At 38.9% G+C, this 16,587-nt stretch overlaps 1 protein-coding gene across 6 annotated transcripts in view; it reads left to right on the forward strand.

Moving 5' to 3' along the window:
* LOC112055740 (NUAK family SNF1-like kinase 1) overlaps positions 1-16,587 on the forward strand; it is a 50,291-nt gene that overhangs the window by 25,781 nt on the left and 7,923 nt on the right. For 3 of the 6 annotated variants that reach the window (XM_052882569.1, XM_024095943.2, XM_052882568.1), the window contains exons 4-24: positions 210-318; positions 385-493; positions 601-720; positions 1,106-1,238; positions 1,574-1,652; positions 2,287-2,428; positions 3,071-3,176; positions 3,726-3,852; positions 4,416-4,503; positions 4,888-5,106; positions 5,588-5,798; positions 6,509-6,621; positions 7,312-7,430; positions 8,644-8,744; positions 9,313-9,484; positions 10,336-10,524; positions 11,297-11,497; positions 12,353-12,412; positions 12,740-12,851; positions 13,565-13,665; positions 15,497-15,523. In XM_052882569.1, the coding sequence (XP_052738529.1) occupies positions 210-318; positions 385-493; positions 601-720; positions 1,106-1,238; positions 1,574-1,652; positions 2,287-2,428; positions 3,071-3,176; positions 3,726-3,852; positions 4,416-4,503; positions 4,888-5,106; positions 5,588-5,798; positions 6,509-6,621; positions 7,312-7,430; positions 8,644-8,744; positions 9,313-9,484; positions 10,336-10,524; positions 11,297-11,497; positions 12,353-12,412; positions 12,740-12,851; positions 13,565-13,665; positions 15,497-15,523 (2,638 nt within the window). The remainder of the gene's footprint in view (positions 1-209; positions 319-384; positions 494-600; positions 721-1,105; positions 1,239-1,573; positions 1,653-2,286; positions 2,429-3,070; positions 3,177-3,725; positions 3,853-4,415; positions 4,504-4,887; positions 5,107-5,587; positions 5,799-6,508; positions 6,622-7,311; positions 7,431-8,643; positions 8,745-9,312; positions 9,485-10,335; positions 10,525-11,296; positions 11,498-12,352; positions 12,413-12,739; positions 12,852-13,564; positions 13,666-15,496; positions 15,524-16,587) is intronic. The other 3 variants (XM_024095966.2, XM_052882570.1, XM_052882567.1) reach the window with 2 other exon arrangements.

Raw genomic sequence — 16,587 nt, forward strand, 5'->3', positions numbered from 1 at the left:
TAGTAAGTTCAACACTGCGCTTTCCGGTGCGTGTTCGCTGTTATACCACCTTGGGGCACCAACGTCCATCGGCTCTTCTAACTATGTGCCCCGCTCATTGTCACCTTCATCTTCGCTGAGCACTGAGCTGTGTCAGTGACTTTAATTCATCTACGGATTGTTTTATATATTAGTGCACGAGAATTTAACTGGCATTTTTTTCATTTCAGTATTTGAAAACAGTGAAAAAATGATTTTAGTCATGGAGTATTGTTCAGGTGGCGAACTTTACGACTACCTCAGCCAAAAAAAAGTATTAGAAGAAGACGAAGCCAGGAGGTCAGAAAACATCCAATAAATAAAGAGTTCTTGTAATTCACCGCTAATGAATGTTATAACTTGCAGGTTATTCCGGCAGATAGCGACAGCTGTTTATTATTGCCATATACACAAAATATGCCATAGAGATTTAAAATTAGAAAATGTTTTACTTGACGACACTGGGAGTGCTAAGGTGGGTGTCATATGACCTACTAAACCATAACCGAGACAAGATTTATGTTCTCATACCTAATATAATTTAATAATTCATTTTCTTATCAATTTTAAATATTTTTTCAGATAGCCGATTTTGGACTTTCAAATGTTTTCAAAGAGACGTCATTATTGTCCACGTTTTGTGGATCACCTCTGTATGCTTCACCAGAAATAGTTAAAGGAACGCCTTATATCGGACCGGAGGTAAATTTACTCCTGTGTTTTATGGTATAGCAATGATAAGTTATAGTGTATAACTTTATTGTTTAGTTGTAGTACTAGTTTGTACTAATTGTTATGTGAAATAGTTTATGAATACTAAAATTAGTCCAGTCGTTACATAAGAGATAAACAGAAATACCTAAAATAAATAAAAAGAACTACAGAAATATTAGGATTGGCGTCTGTAAGACATCGTCAAATCATGATTGATTTTAAAATTTTCTTTAAATTTAACAATAACTTTTAAATATAGATTAATGATAAAAATCCCGTTCAATGTAGAATCGTTGTCTCTATAGTCTTGTCTTGTATTAATTTTCAAGTAATATTTTTTAAATTACTTAAACAAAACATTTCCCCTTCGCAGGTAGACTGCTGGTCATTAGGTGTGCTATTGTATACTCTAGTCTATGGCGCCATGCCATTCGATGGTTCAAACTTCAAGCGGCTTGTTCGGCAAATTAGTAACGGAGACTATTATGAACCAAAAAATCCGTCAAGTAAGTATCATCATAAATCAGTTTGGATCGTGCCGCGTTGTAAGAACCAACTCATGACTAAGGGTCTCGGATGGAATTTTTATATACAAAGTAACCGATGCCAAGCGGTTTCACCCGCGTAGTTCCCGTTGCCGTGAAAATACCGGGATAAAATGTAGCTTATGACACTCACAAATAACGTGGCTTTCTGGTGGTAAAAGAATATTCAAAATCGGTTCAGTTGGTCCACAGACCCCCACAATACCACACATTTTACCTTTTTATCATATTAATATAGGTAAACTCAAAGAGTAAGATCCAGAGAAATTTTAGTAAAAAAAATATTTTAATTTCAGCTGCGTCACCACTCATTCGGGATATGTTAACAGTGGATCCATTGAAGAGAGCTGACATTGCGTATATTTGTGATAATCCGTAAGCAAATTTGTAAACTCTTTTCTTACTTTTATTTAATCTAAGACATTTTTACATTAAATTTCTATAGTTATGCCAAAAGCTAAAGAAATGAATGGAAAGAACTATTGCAAATATGACATGACACTTATATTTTAGTTAAATATTCTTTTGGCATTAATAAACTATGAACTATTGTTACAAGTTCTTCGATTACAGGTAGTATTAACATTCATTATTTATGTTATTGTAGAGAGGAGGTATCAGTGTTTGTATAAATAAAAGGGTATTTGATGACTTGAGCTGTGAGCTCAGTTGTTTGTAAGAGAGCGTAGACACCGTCACGCTGCCAGTCGCGATAGTGATTTTGTGCAATAATGTTTTGTGTTGTTACTATTGTTTATCATAAATTATTTACTGTGGGAATGGAGAACATGTCCTGCAAAGAAGGTGTGTGTCGATGCATTATAAAGGGATTCCTTAAACCTACTCTCAAGGTCACTAGTCCTGGTGTTTTCTTTATTTACCACAAAATAATGGTACAATCACTGTCGCTGCTACCTGTCACGTCACATATTAATGTCATACCAGCCTTTTTTGTGAATTACATAACTATATTAAGTATACTTCAAACTACCTTTGTTGATGTTTGCAGCTGGGTGAATATGGGCTACGAAACATCATGTTTGGAGATGTCGGAGGCGCTGGCGGCGGAGACCCCCGTGCGCCTCGACCTGTTGCTCTCACTGGCACCCGCCGCGCCGTCCAGTTCTAATAGTGTCGTTGTTCCAGAGCAGGTAACTTCACTCCTACTTTTGTTTTTTTTATTCCCTTCAAGCCCTACAATTAAAAAAAAGCCCTTGATTACAATCTTACCTCATGGTAAGTGATGATGCAATTTAAGATGAAAGCGAGCTGACTTGCTAGGAGTAGGATGAAATCCACACCCTTTTGGTTTCTACACGACATCGTACCGGAACGCTTAATCGCTTGGCCGTACTACTGCCGTACCATCCAGACCTGAATGAGTTAAGGAAACCTCAACCGGCCCAGGATGGATGCCAGGACCTCCGTCTTGTAAATTCACTGCGCGCCACGAAGGCCTTGAAAACAAAATAAAGATAGTTCAGATTTTTGTGCTGCGTAGTATATTGGTATCCAACTGAATATTATGTCATCATCATCATCATTATCAGTCGATGGACGTCCACTGCTGGACTTGCATGGACTTCCAAACAAAACGGTCCCGAGCCTTGAGTATCCAGCGGCTCCCTGCAACCCTCTTGATATCTTCGGTCCACCTAGAGGGGGGGGGCTCGACCAACACTGCGCTTTCCGGTGCGAGGTCGCCTTTCCAGCACCTTGGGACCCCAACGTCCATCGACTCTTCGAACTATGTATGTGTTGTTGTTCAATCACTTATTCATTATGTTTTATAGGCCGACCTCGGCCCTGAGGAGAGCTGCACAGACTTGACAAGTTCCACTTCAATGGCTGTGGAGCCGAGCAACTCAGCTGAGAAGAGGATTCTTGAACTTGTTGCTGGTATAAAAACTATGCTTCCTGCTTATTATAGTGAAACTATAAATATACCTCCAATACTCCTCTGTTGCCCTGTTACTTTGTTTAATACTTTTTCGTTACATAACAATTTCACCCAGTTCTATTGTAGGTCACATAAAATACTGCTTTCCAAAAAATTTAAAGGAGATGGTCCATTTCAGGTCCACTCTTGTACCCTGTATCATTAAAATTAAAAAAAATACAAGGATTTTATTAAAATATAAATAAGTGAATTTTATCTTACTAAATAAAAAGAAATAAATAAAATTAAAATCCAAGTTTTTGAGTTAAATCAAAATCCATAGAGCAACATCCGCCATTATTACCCATAATAGTGTTGTATTTCTTGGGAGTGAATGAATATTATTTAGAAAGAATCATAGAAAATTCGTAGATTTGTATAATAAAAACAGCTAAAAAAAACATTTTCTTTTATATCCGCCAGGGTACAATCACTGATCCAGGGCTCCATAAAATTTTGGACCATCTCCTTTATAATTAAATATTTTGGATTATGTTATTTTATTGCAGAGGGCGGGGAGGACGCGATAAAACCGTCGCCGACTCGCACGCTGGTAGCGGCGGCCGACAACAAGCGAAAGTACGACGCTGCCATGTCTGCAAGCGGATTGTTGAGGAAGAAAGAGCGCGTCGCTAGGTTTGTTATAACTCTGTTGTATCATCATCGCCTTCATCATTATCATCATCATCATCAGCCTAATAAGCCTGAGATGCCTGCCACGAAATTTCTCGAGAATATGACGAGAGAAACATATTCACGAAGTAATTGGTAGGCGGTTCCGTGCTGACCGTGGATTTGGGGGAGGTTATTTTAGTCCGTGTGAGGCGGACGGCCCTGCCTGACGTCAGAAGTCTGTAGGGACTTTTTACTCTCGTCGAGAATAAAAAGTATAAAGGGGGAATCGAAAACATTGCTCTCTTTTTTTATTTGTTATGAGACGACACGTCTTTTCCCGTAACGATAACATGTCGTTGACACTAGGGTACAACAAAATACACATAATATAGCCCTTCTTATTTTATGGTAGAGGGGATTTGAAACTTAGCAGGCTCAAGGTCATCATGTTGCACTTTGTCACAGCTGTATAACACAACATAATCAATTATTGTACAAGTTTTGATATGATTTTGAAATCTGTACCTGACTCAGTAACCATTAGATGTTTTCCACCTTTGTAAAAGTAAGTTTTCCTTTACCAGTTGTGCTAGTGTGGCGCCGATATCGCCTGCGCTGCCCGAAGAGGACGCGAGGCAAGCGTCTCCGCCACCCGAAGAAGATGATTATTCAGTAAGTTTTAATTTGCTTTAAAGGGTTCCACAGCTTAAAAAAAAACTGAACTGTTATAGGTTCATTTTCTTATTCGTCTGTCTGTCTAATTTGTCGGATAGACTATTCTTTCCGACTAATATCTGTATCAATAGTGGGTACGACAATAGTCTCGCCAATGGGCTGATAATGCTTCCTTCTGAAACAATCGTTGCCTATTTAATTTGCTTACCCAGGTAAGTTTTAGGACTACCAATAAATTTTCTATTTTTAATTCTGAATTGACACTTGCTGATAATTTCTTGGGAACAAGAAAACCTAAAGACTTTTTATCCTTAATGAAGACCACATAATTCGTTGGTTAATCGTGTAACTGGAACTAATTATCCCTTTTCTTATTAATAGTTACAGATTACGCAACCCACACTGAAGTCCTCAGCAACCATGACGATCTCTCCAGCGCCCACAATGCCGCCGCAACCGGTCATGGAACCTCCCGCAGAAATAATCTCAGATGTGCCAAAAGATGAGCCAAAGGAACAACCTAAACCAAAACTTGTAATCAAGAAAAAGCCTTCGCCGCCTAAAGTCGAGGAAAGGACGGAAAAGTCAGAGGAACCAAAGGTAAATTAATGAGATTATTCAGTTGAGATACGGGTTCGATTCCAGTTGGCTTATTGTTATGACTTTCACTTTGGCTGTAGTAGTTGAAGATAGGCAAATTGCTTGTTGATTTGTGAAACTTAAGAAGCATTATAAAATACAATTACATAATTATTATCGCCGTTTGAGTGGTCGCCAAGCAACAGTTTGTTCTTTAAGCAGTTTTGTTTTCACGCGCCTCCCTGAGTAACAAATCTAAGAATGCGTTTCTGCTGTTGCTTTTGTCTACACACAAACACGTGTGACCTGTCATCTTACTACAATATTCAAAGCAAAACCTTCCTAACTTTAGTAAACTACCATCTTTATTTCTCGTTTTATTTCGACATCGTAATCGATTTATGGTTCGATAAAGTAGACCTTTTAGATTTGAGGTTTTTCGAAACATATTAAATCTTTGTTCGACCTGTTAATGTTTGTATTGTTCTTTGCAATCACCCAGGCGGAAGAACCGAAGCCATTGTCAGTGTCGTCGACGGCGGACAAGCTGACGTCGCTCACCCTGACACAACCCACACCCGCACCGGCGTCGCCCGCTAAGCCCAAGAAGCTGTCCATACCGGGAGGTCATGTCGGCAGCTTCAAGGAGCAGTTCGAACGACGTGCATCTTTGACCACTGCCCCGGATACTAAACGAAATCTTTCTAAGCCAGGTATTTTTAAAACTTCATTTATTCATTTATTTAAGTTACATTTCCGTTATTATATTTATTTAAGAAATTAAATATCACGTGTCTCAAACGGTGAAGGAAAACTTCGTGAGGAAACCTGCATACCAGGGAATTTTCTTAATTCCATGCGTGTGTGAAGTCTGCCAATCCGCACTGGGCCAGCGTGGTGGACAATTGGCCTAACCTCTCTCATTCTGAAAGGAGACTCGAGCTCAGCAGTGAGCCGAATATGGGTTGATAATGATGATAATATTTAAACACATGTCATAGATAAAATGTCATAATTATTACAAATGGAACCCTGTGAGGGTGTTGTAACTATAAAGTATAACTAAATTAACTGGACTTAACATAAATAGAGAGGCGGATTTATTTATTTTCGGTCAAAAAGTCATTAATTTTATAATATACTTTATCAAGCAAAAAGTTTTTTAATGTTGTTAAAAACTCATTAATGTTTTCTTTTTCCTTAATGCTTTGCGGTAATTTATTATATATTTTAATGCACATTTTGTGCGGGCCAGTACTGTGCATTTTTAAACTTCGGCTGTACTAAGTTCAATTTACGCGCACTCTTTAGTTTATTTTTTCGTGGCATGTCATTAAATTTTTGATTAAATTCTGGATTTTAATTATTTAGCCAATGCTATATTGTAATAGTACCAATGTAATGATGTATTTTGTATTGGCAGCAGTGTCCAAGATAGCCAAGCCGAAGGCGCAAAGTGAAGATCGCGAACTTACGCTCAAGTCTCCCGACAACGGCACGGTGCGACTGCAGCAGATCGGCATTGAACCTACGCCGGTAACTTGAACACCTTCATCAATTTATCATCATCATCATCATCATCATCATCATCATCATCGTCATCATCATCATCATCATCATCATAATCACCATCGTCATCATCATCATCATCATCATCATCATCATCATCATCATCATCATAAGCATCATAATCACCATCATTCCACTGAGTTATCATCTGAGGTAATAAAAATTATTTTCAACCGATAATCGTCCACTGCTAATTGTTTTATTGTAATTTTATCTAGTGTGTGTAATAAAGACATTATATTATTATTATATCTATCTTCTAAATACGACGTAATAGCTCAGTGGACCTTTGCTTTCGATTCGGAGGTCGTTGGTTCGAATCTGGTAAATATCACGTGTCTCAAACGGTAAAGGAAAACATCGTGAGGAAATCTATAAACCTAAGAATTTTCCTAATCCTCTGGGTGTGTGAAGTCAATGCCAATCGGCATTGGGCCAGCGTGATGGACTAAGGCCTAACCCCTCTTATCTTGATAGGAGACTCGTGCTCAATATTGAGCCGAATATGGGTTGATGATCTATTTATTAAGTACTCGTGTATACTGCAAATAATAAAATATTATAGATGGAATACACAGTACCAAACATTTTGACATGAAGTATGCTACTAATTAAAATATACTAAATAGTAATTTAATGAAATGTCTTTGATGTTAGCTATCGCCGCAGACACCCATAGAGGAAATGAATCGCGGCGGAGTCAAGAAGACGGAGAGCGAGCCGGCTAACAACACCGCGCCTCTCGACCCGGCCGTTGTATTGCAGGACGCTAGAAGGTGAGAAGATACTTTCTATAGGACAGTTAGAGAACACTTAAATTGTTATTATAGTTGTATGCAATCTTTATAAAGTCTCCGAAGTAAGGTGCGGTTGACCCTATGCACAGGTCATACAAAAATTAAGTGATAATGAACATCACTTTCAGACAAACAGCAATTTGTTATTTAGTGTCGACTTTTAACTACTTTTATTTAATCGTAATTATAAATAACCGGTGTTAGATAATCCCTGTAGCAAAGGACATGTCCCAATTTTGTATGGAGGTTGGGCCTTTATTTCGAGTGTCAACTAAGCAGAACAAATTCTTTTTATCTTAAAAGAACATAAAATATAAGGCTTAAAACCTAAAGTGAAAAATTTTGGAACCCGCATTTTTTTTTAAATAAATTATATAAAATGTAATTTTTTCATTAGCTGACAATATTAGTTAAGAATTTTTATCATGGCAACATGCTCGTAACTCACACCCTGACAGATTGTCATTGATGTTTCTTTTAAACATGTGTCTTATTGACATTTGACAATATAACATGACATTGACAGCTTACACCGGATATTAATTCAATTCCAGGTGTTTTTATTGGTTGTTTAGAAGACTTTTACTGTATTGTGTATGTTTAATTTGTAGACAAGGGAGCGAAACAAAAAAAAAAAATATTTATCTAGTTAATGCAGGTTCCAAAAATTCTGAAAATAATTTTCTGAACAGCAATTTGTATTTTCTAACCGTAAAAAAATACTATCGACCTGCTTTTAAAATACAAATAATAAAGGCCCATTTTGGGACATGTCCTTTGAGCCGTGGTAGGTAAATGCGGCGTTACGAGATATCTAGCTCTCTTTTTCGTTGCGTTGAAAGAGAGCGTTATTTTTGTATCTTTTTCTCAACTCGAGATATGTAATAGTGCGCATCGTCATCATCATCATCATCATCATCATCATATCTGACGATGGACGTCCACTGCAGGACATAGGTCTTTTGTAGGTACTTCCAAACATCACGATACTGAGCCGCATGCATCTTGCGAATCCCTGCGACTCACTTGATGTCGTCCAATCTACCTGATTAGTGGTGGGTGGTCGAACAACACTGAGCTTTCTAATGCGGGGTCGCCATCGGCTCTTCGAACTAACTTCAGCTTCGAGACACATTTTAGGCTATTTGATTATAAATATATAAATTAACGAAGAAATGTCACTCTTTTTCAGGAGTCTGCAGAACTCGATGGCGAAGCTAGCGGAGGAGCGCGCAGGCGAGGACAACCGCCGCCGTGCTGCGAGAGACATCATCTCCACAGCTATACGTACAGGTTTATACTTCTATATTAGTATTATGGTATTATTGGTTTTTATTGCGTCATTGTTTCGTGGCCCAAATAGGTAAGTACAATTTACAAGAAAGAGGTGAACCGCCGAATCCAACTCGGCTGGGCAGCATTCGTGAAACTTCGCGATTTCTTTTCGTCCGGAATTCCTCAGTGCCTGAAGATAAGTCTTCGAACACCGCGTAATGTAAACCTATGGTCCCGAGACTTGGTCGCTAACTATGGGCCTCATAAGAAGGGTCAGAGTCACACAGCGGGCGATGGAACGAGCTATGTTAGGAGTATCTCTGCGTGATCGAATCAGAAATGAGGAGATCCGTAGACGAACCAAAGTCATCGACATAGCATATCCGCATATTCGCACATAGTTCGAAGAGCTGATGTGCGTTGGGGTCCCAAAACTGAAAGCGAAGAGAAAAGAAAGAAAGCTACCCTACACTAGAAAGCGCAGTGTTGGTCGACATTTCCCCCCCCCCCCCCTGAGAATTTTACTAGAGGATACTTGCGCTTTAGCATTGAGCCGAATATGGGTTGATAATGGTGTATTGCGCAGGCAAGCCGCCCGTGCCGTACGGTCGGTCGTCCTCCGCCGGTGTCGCGAGCCTGGCGTCCCCGCCGTCGACGCCGTCCGCGCCCGCGCCCGCTACCGCGCCCGTCGGCTCCGCGTCCTCGCCGCGCGTCTTCCGCACGGAGGCGATGCACAGCGTCAAGGACCACAGAAACAGGTACAGTATGCAACAAACATGCCAATAGCGTCAACTGCAACTGCACTGATATATTTTTTTAGAATGAAGAACGTTGCGTTGCTAGATGAAAAAAATTAAGACCAAAAGTTGTAACGACACTTTTTGCTATAGTTGAAAGCGTGCGTCCGCCTCTCTATCTCTCTCATAGAATGCAAGCCAGTTATTTTCGTTTCGTCTTTCTATTTCACATTGAACAGTGTGGTGTCGCGACGATTATTTTTGAAATGGGATGGGATGTAATAGGATGCGATAGCGATAGCGATAACGATTTTTTTTTGGGTTTTAAGCCCTATATTATATGTTTTTTTAAGATAAAAATAATTTGTTCTGCTTAGTTGACACTCGGAATAAAGCCTTAGCCTCCATACAAAATTGGGATATGTTCTTTATAGTTGTATGTAGTGTAAAGACACAGGATATATTTATTGATGTTAAATATTTTCGATGTGTGAGTTTATCTCGCCCCCCCCTCAAATAACGACAGACAATTTTGTTTGTGAATTTAAGTGCTATACAAGTCCGATAGATAGTAATTCGTCTAGTGATGATATATAGCCTACTAGCGGACGCCCGCGACTTCGTCCGCGTGGAATTTAGTTTTTCACAAATCCCTCGGGAAACCATGGGCTTTTTCGGGATAAAAAGTAGCATATGTGTTAATCCAGAGTTAAATCTATTTCCATTCCAAATTTCAGCTAAATCGCTTCAGTAGTAGCGGCGTTATAGAGTAACAAACATCCAAACATCCATACAAACTTTCGCGTTTATAATATTAGTAGTATTTGTCTAGTGATGATATATAGCCTAAAAGCATACGAAATGGTTCACAGAGGTGTATCAGTGGAGCGCATCATCCCAATAACGATGTCGGGCGAGGAGCCGCCGCCGCAGCAGCGCTCGGGTCATATGACCCCCGTGACGCCGCTCACCCCCGCCACCCCCGCCACGCCCGTCACCACGCCGCCCGGCGCCGTCACCTCGCCCACAGCGCACGCGCGCATCACTCAGACGCCACTGAGGTGAGTGGGAGCTACTTTTCTTTTTTTTTTCTTTAAAAAAATATTTGCCATATCTTTTGAATATTATGACAAATATTCCCATTCCCCTCCAACTAGTCTTGAATTAGGAGTACATACGACAATAGGTATGATGACAGTTCTTTAAATTGTATATAAATTAGGATTATGGTAATAGTAAAGCATTTTTGTAAAAGTAACAGAGTATATGCGATCATTACTTTCGGATCTACAGGCATTTAAAGGGTCAGATTTGCGGCGCTGCCGCGGATCCCTGAAAAACGCCCCATACAAAATGGTACGATTTAATGACATAGGTGCATAATGATCGTTAGATTTGTATGGGTCAAACAAAATTAGTAAATTCTTTGTTATTAGTGCGATTATTTTTACAGTTCATTATATTGAAATATGTCACATTTAATGTAAGGAAACTATGAACTTTCATCTAATTACGATAATCGATTTTAATAGATTTTGATCCATCTTGTTAGATTTAGGCATGCTTCTCAAGACAGTGTTGCTTGGACGTCCTTACAAAAGGCCTATGTCCAGCTGTGGATGTCTAATGGCTGATAATGATGACGACGATTAATGATAAGATTCAGATAATAGTCCTCCATGTTGTTGAATAAATAATCATTAATTAATTTCATTCAACTTGGAAAATGTAAAATTCGAAATTAAACAAAAACAAAACGTCTCTATTATCAAGGTGTTCCAATTCCACTAAAGACACTTCATATTCATAAACTTTGATGTGTATGTCACAAAGGCGGCTGGCGTCAACGGAGTCGACAGGCGAGGCGGTGTCCCCGTCGACGGGCGAGCCGATCAAGAAATCAGCGCGCGAGTTCATCATACCCATCGCAGTGGAGGGCAAGGGCTACGTGACCCCTCGCCAGAGGAGCCTCGAGCCCGAGCAGATGCCGACGCGCCTCGGCCGCTCCACGGCGCCGCGGCCCCGGCGAATCAGGTGCGGGTTGCGTTGTGTGTACTGTGAGTTCGTCATACCCATCGCAGTGGAGGGCAAGGGCTACGTGACCCCTCGCCAGAGGAGCCTCGAGCCCGAGCAGATGCCGACGCGCCTCGGCCGCTCCACGGCGCCGCGGCCCCGGCGGATCAGGTGCGGGTTGCGTTGTGTGTACTGTGAGTTCGTCATACCCATCGCAGTGGAGGGCAAGGGCTACGTGACCCCTCGCCAGAGGAGAAGAAGAAGAAGAAGAAGTAGAAGTAGAGGAAGAAGAAGTAGTAGAAGAAGAAGAAGAAATACTTTATTGCACACAAAAATACAATTATAAATTAAAACAATAAAAAGATAAATTAAACTTAGCATGCAAAGGCGGCCTTATTACTAAAAGTAATCTCTACCAGGCAACCCCTGACGAGAGAACTTGCGAAGAGAGAGCGGGAAGGTGCAATACAATATATGTAATTATATATATAAATAATTGAATAAATATAATATAATAGAGGAGCCTCGAGCCCGAGCAGATGCCGGATAAGGTGCGGGTTACGTTGCATTTAATGTTTTTAATGACAGCAAGAACTAAATTATCCGGACCACAGTTACAGACAGATTCGCGATTGTACGAATTCCCAAGCACATTCAAGTGACGCTTCGTCGAGTGATACTTTCGACATCTCAATATTCAAATAAAATAAAATATTATATGATATGCCAAGCATGATCATGTTACTGTATATCTCTATAATTATATATGCATTTATATGAATGCTTCAATATGCTTTAGTGAAAAACGATATCTACGAGTAAAATCTAATATAAATATAATAAATTGTTAATAAATGTTATACAATACGTTTACAGCAGTCTGGTGAGCGGCGGAGAATCTGAAGAAGAAGATGACACACACATGCACAGATTACGGTACGTAGTTTTAAATTATATAAAAGCAAATAATGCCGGAAACACGTGGTTGGCATTCAAAACCGCTACAAACGTTTTGCTTTGGTTGGTTTTAGTAATCAAATATTCAAACTTTTTTAGTGATCAAATATTCAAAATCGAAAATCATCTAGAGTTTTCTTAATATTTGACTTAAGTTATTATTATCATAAAAACACGAACATAATACATCAAAATTCATCTTCATAAACCTGCCCTTTTTGGCAATGTATTATTGACTTCACTAAATATATTTTGTATTTGTGAGTCCTTCATACATTTTAATGTATGATATTACACATATTGAAGGTCGACGCGAGCCGCCCGCGCTGAGTCTGTAAGCTCCGGGGAAGAAGACGAAGAAGATGAAGGATTCCATCTGCTCACTGCGGACAATCTCTTCTCCACTCTGTTGCACCGAGTATGTACACATTACTTTGTCTGAATTAAGTATAAAAATAAGAAATGTTTATTCGATATACTCAGTATAGTCTTGAATAATGATTTATTGTCAATGAACAAGTCTAGCATTTAAAACATTTTGTTATTTGTTGATAAAATGGACTTAAAAGTTAAAAACTGGTTAGCATCTTGTATGAAAATACTCGTGAAGACAAATTAAACGCGCCCAAACTCGATGTGCCTGCGTCGTCTAATTACGGAGTTCCTATGGCTACTTTCCAGTTCCATCATCAGACCCTGGTTATCATCTAGTATCAAATTACTCGTCAAAACGAATAATGCGAGCTTAAACTCCATGGGATTGCGTCGTTTAATTACAGACTTCCTATGGCCACTTTCCAGTTCCATCATCAGACCCTGGTTACCATCTACTATCAAAGTACTTGCCAAGACAAATTAAACGCGCCCAAACTCGATGTGGTTGCGTCGCTTAATTACGGAGTTCCTATGGCCACCTTCCAGCTCCATCATCGGATCAGCTCTATGTCATAAAAAAAATAAAACGAGAGCTACGTGTGTGAAACTCCTATTCGGGCATTATATTTTTTTAATTACAAGTTAGCCCTTGACTACAATACGGTACGTCTTTGCCGGTAGGGTGGTAACTAGCCATGGCCCAAGCCTCTCACCAGCCAGACCTCTTCATGATCTTGTAATAATATTTGTTCGCAGGTGCGAGCTCTCACGCAGCGGCTGAACGGTGAAGAGGGCCCCGGCTTCCAGCATCACCCGCATTCGATCTTCAACAACCTGCAGTCGCCATTCTTCAACAGGTGACAATCGAGCCTCATCTAACACCATGCATAATACAAACCCCCTCTCCATCATCTTGCCATAGCTTGCAATTGAAATGGGCAGAGAATTGCCAGACAAAAAAAATATTTTATAGAAATTGAGAACAAAACGTCCACAGATATAAAAGCATGCGAACTTTATGACGCTTCGGAATATCGTGCGTTAAGCTACGCAATACAACATTTTAGATATCAGTGGTAACGTAGGGGTGCGGCGGAGCATCGCCCTGCGCACTGCTTCCCTCCCACCCACAGTCGCCTTACACGTCTTGACACTCATACACGTCTTGACACTTATACACGTCATGTATGACCTGCGCGTAGTGACAACCGCAGCTGATTTCCGAGACATCATAAAGATTGCATTCGACTATACAGGTGCGTCTAAAATTTAGTGTATTTATAATACAATTGTCAATAAAGAACAAGGACTCTTCTGTAGCTTAGTTACAGTCTGTTACGGACTGTAAGTTAGTCATGTAGACAAAGGATATGTATCAACGACATAATATCTCGTGCTGAGAGAAAGACATTGTCGACCAATAGCTGCAGTATCGAACATATCTCTCTCTTCGTCTCGTCGTAATTAAAGAGACAGCTATATTTTAGAATTCGCCGCCATTGGTACACAATGACTTTACTCATTTTCGTCACGAGATTTTTCAAGGCAAACTATTCATATACATAAAAAATACACTAAGTTTTATTCATATTTGTGTAGCATACAAAGTATGTGCCACTGTAACGTTTCTATCATTATAATAATATTACCTGCTCATTTTAATATGGAGTGGTTTTAGTGTGTTAATATTCCAGTTCATGGCAAGGGAACTCATGAACCACATTGCTGTGAGAAACAGTTTCATCATTTCATTTTCCATTATTTACATAACACAATCAAGGTGAAATAATAATAAGTGCGTTTTGCAAATCAATCAGCCATAATAAAATATCATTTAGGAAACTACAAACCACAGCCGCTGCCTCTAAGTATATCGGTTTTATTTTGTGTTATTATTAACACCACAGTATGGCATTGTTGATAGTGCGGTCGAGCCTTATATTACGCTAGTGCGGACTTTAAGATCCCAAGATTGCTGGTTCGTGTCCTGTCACGGTCGCCAATTATGTAAATTATTGAACTTACACAAATTTACGCTTGTGTAAATTCCATCATTTACAGTTATAATGAGTAATTTCGCAAACAATTGACAAATCTTTGTAACGCTGCTCAATAAGATTCGACAAAATGCATCATGGGCAATGAATAATGAGAGATATGTTGTCGACTAATACCGGTAAATCGAAAATATCGTTATCTCTCTTTTGTCGCGATAGTCCGGTTACCCTATGAGAATACAGCTGTGGTTTGTAGCTCAGACTAATTACATAAGGACTAGTATACACGCATAAAACTGTCTGTAATTTTTCACTCAACTACACAAAAAGGTATTTTTACGGAAATCTCTAACCGACAAACACGATTACAACTATGAAACATCGATTCTATAGAGACAGTTTTTATAATCGCATTAGATCATACACTTTGTTAGTAAAGTGAGGTCTAGCGAGGCAGGTCCTTATGGAATTAGTCTGAGGGTTTTAGTAATTTTATATTAATTTTCGCCGGTAATTTCATTGAATTTGCAGCGACAAGAACATAACTTATTATTCACGATTGATCATTTTTGCCTTTATTCATTTAATCGATTTTGTTTACTTTTTTCAGGTAACTGGTAATTAATAATAATTTTAGCATGCTTTTTTTTCATGTACCAACTAATCTATAATGTTTATTTTCTGCATGCAGCCCTCATTTGCCCCGAAGACATCTCTTGTAAGTATCAAAGTTATTTTATGATTTCATTCATTGTAACACTTTACGATCACTTTGTATGATAGTTAAGTTTATGAAGGACTTATTTGTTGACTTTGTTACACGCAGCACGCATAGGTATATGGAAAGCAAAAGAAGCGTTTCAGAAACGTGAGTTTATTATATCTGTATAAAAGAGTATCTAATAGGTGTTAGGAAATAATCTACTTATACATATTTTATAGACAATGCCTATCGGCCAATACAATGTTGGCCCCAGGAACTCAGATATACCCCCCCATATAAAAGTATATGGACATCATAATATAATATTGTATAAATAATGATCTGGTTAAATGATTGGCTTAATAAAAGTATTCTTCGTATAGAAAAATATATTTTTTTTACTACTCAAAAAGCTTGCCGGTGTAATTTTTGAAGCTGTATTTTTGTATTATTTCTTTTGTTACCAACAAGCTTAAAAAACAAGAAAACGAACAAACAATCTAATCCATCAATCAATCAGTCATCACAAAATTACTTATGGCTCAGGCTGCATGGTCAACGATCTTTGCTACTCCCGTTTGGGATGAATTAAAAATGTCTAAAAACTTAGCGAACTTTTTTTAATAAAGTAATGATTTCATTTTTAAAAGTAGAATTATCAAGATTTTTTTAGTCAGTAAAATTCAAGATATAAGTAAATTGCCGGGTGGTTAGAGTAGGCCTGGGATATGGGCATACCTTTTATCAATCAATCAAATATCAAGACATATTACGATTTTTAATTAACTTGTAGAAATACTAAAGTTGTGTCTGTAATACTTCGTTTTGGGTTTTCGTTCCACCAGGCTGCAAATGGATTGCCCTTTCAGCTTCCGTTTTTCCTACTACACAAAATATATCATCGATATATGAAAGAAAGGACTATAAGCACTTTGTAGGCAAATCTTACTAGTTGATTATTAATTGATTATGAAACACGGCCAAAACTCAGGTGTTAGAAGGTTGGAGTATGCCTGACTAGTTTCGAACCCATACGGAGCCCTTAGTCATGAGCTAGCTCTTGCAACGCAGCACGATCC

This window comes from Bicyclus anynana, chromosome 7, assembly GCF_947172395.1.
Source record: "Bicyclus anynana chromosome 7, ilBicAnyn1.1, whole genome shotgun sequence".
Classification (NCBI taxonomy): Eukaryota; Metazoa; Arthropoda; class Insecta; order Lepidoptera; family Nymphalidae; genus Bicyclus; species Bicyclus anynana.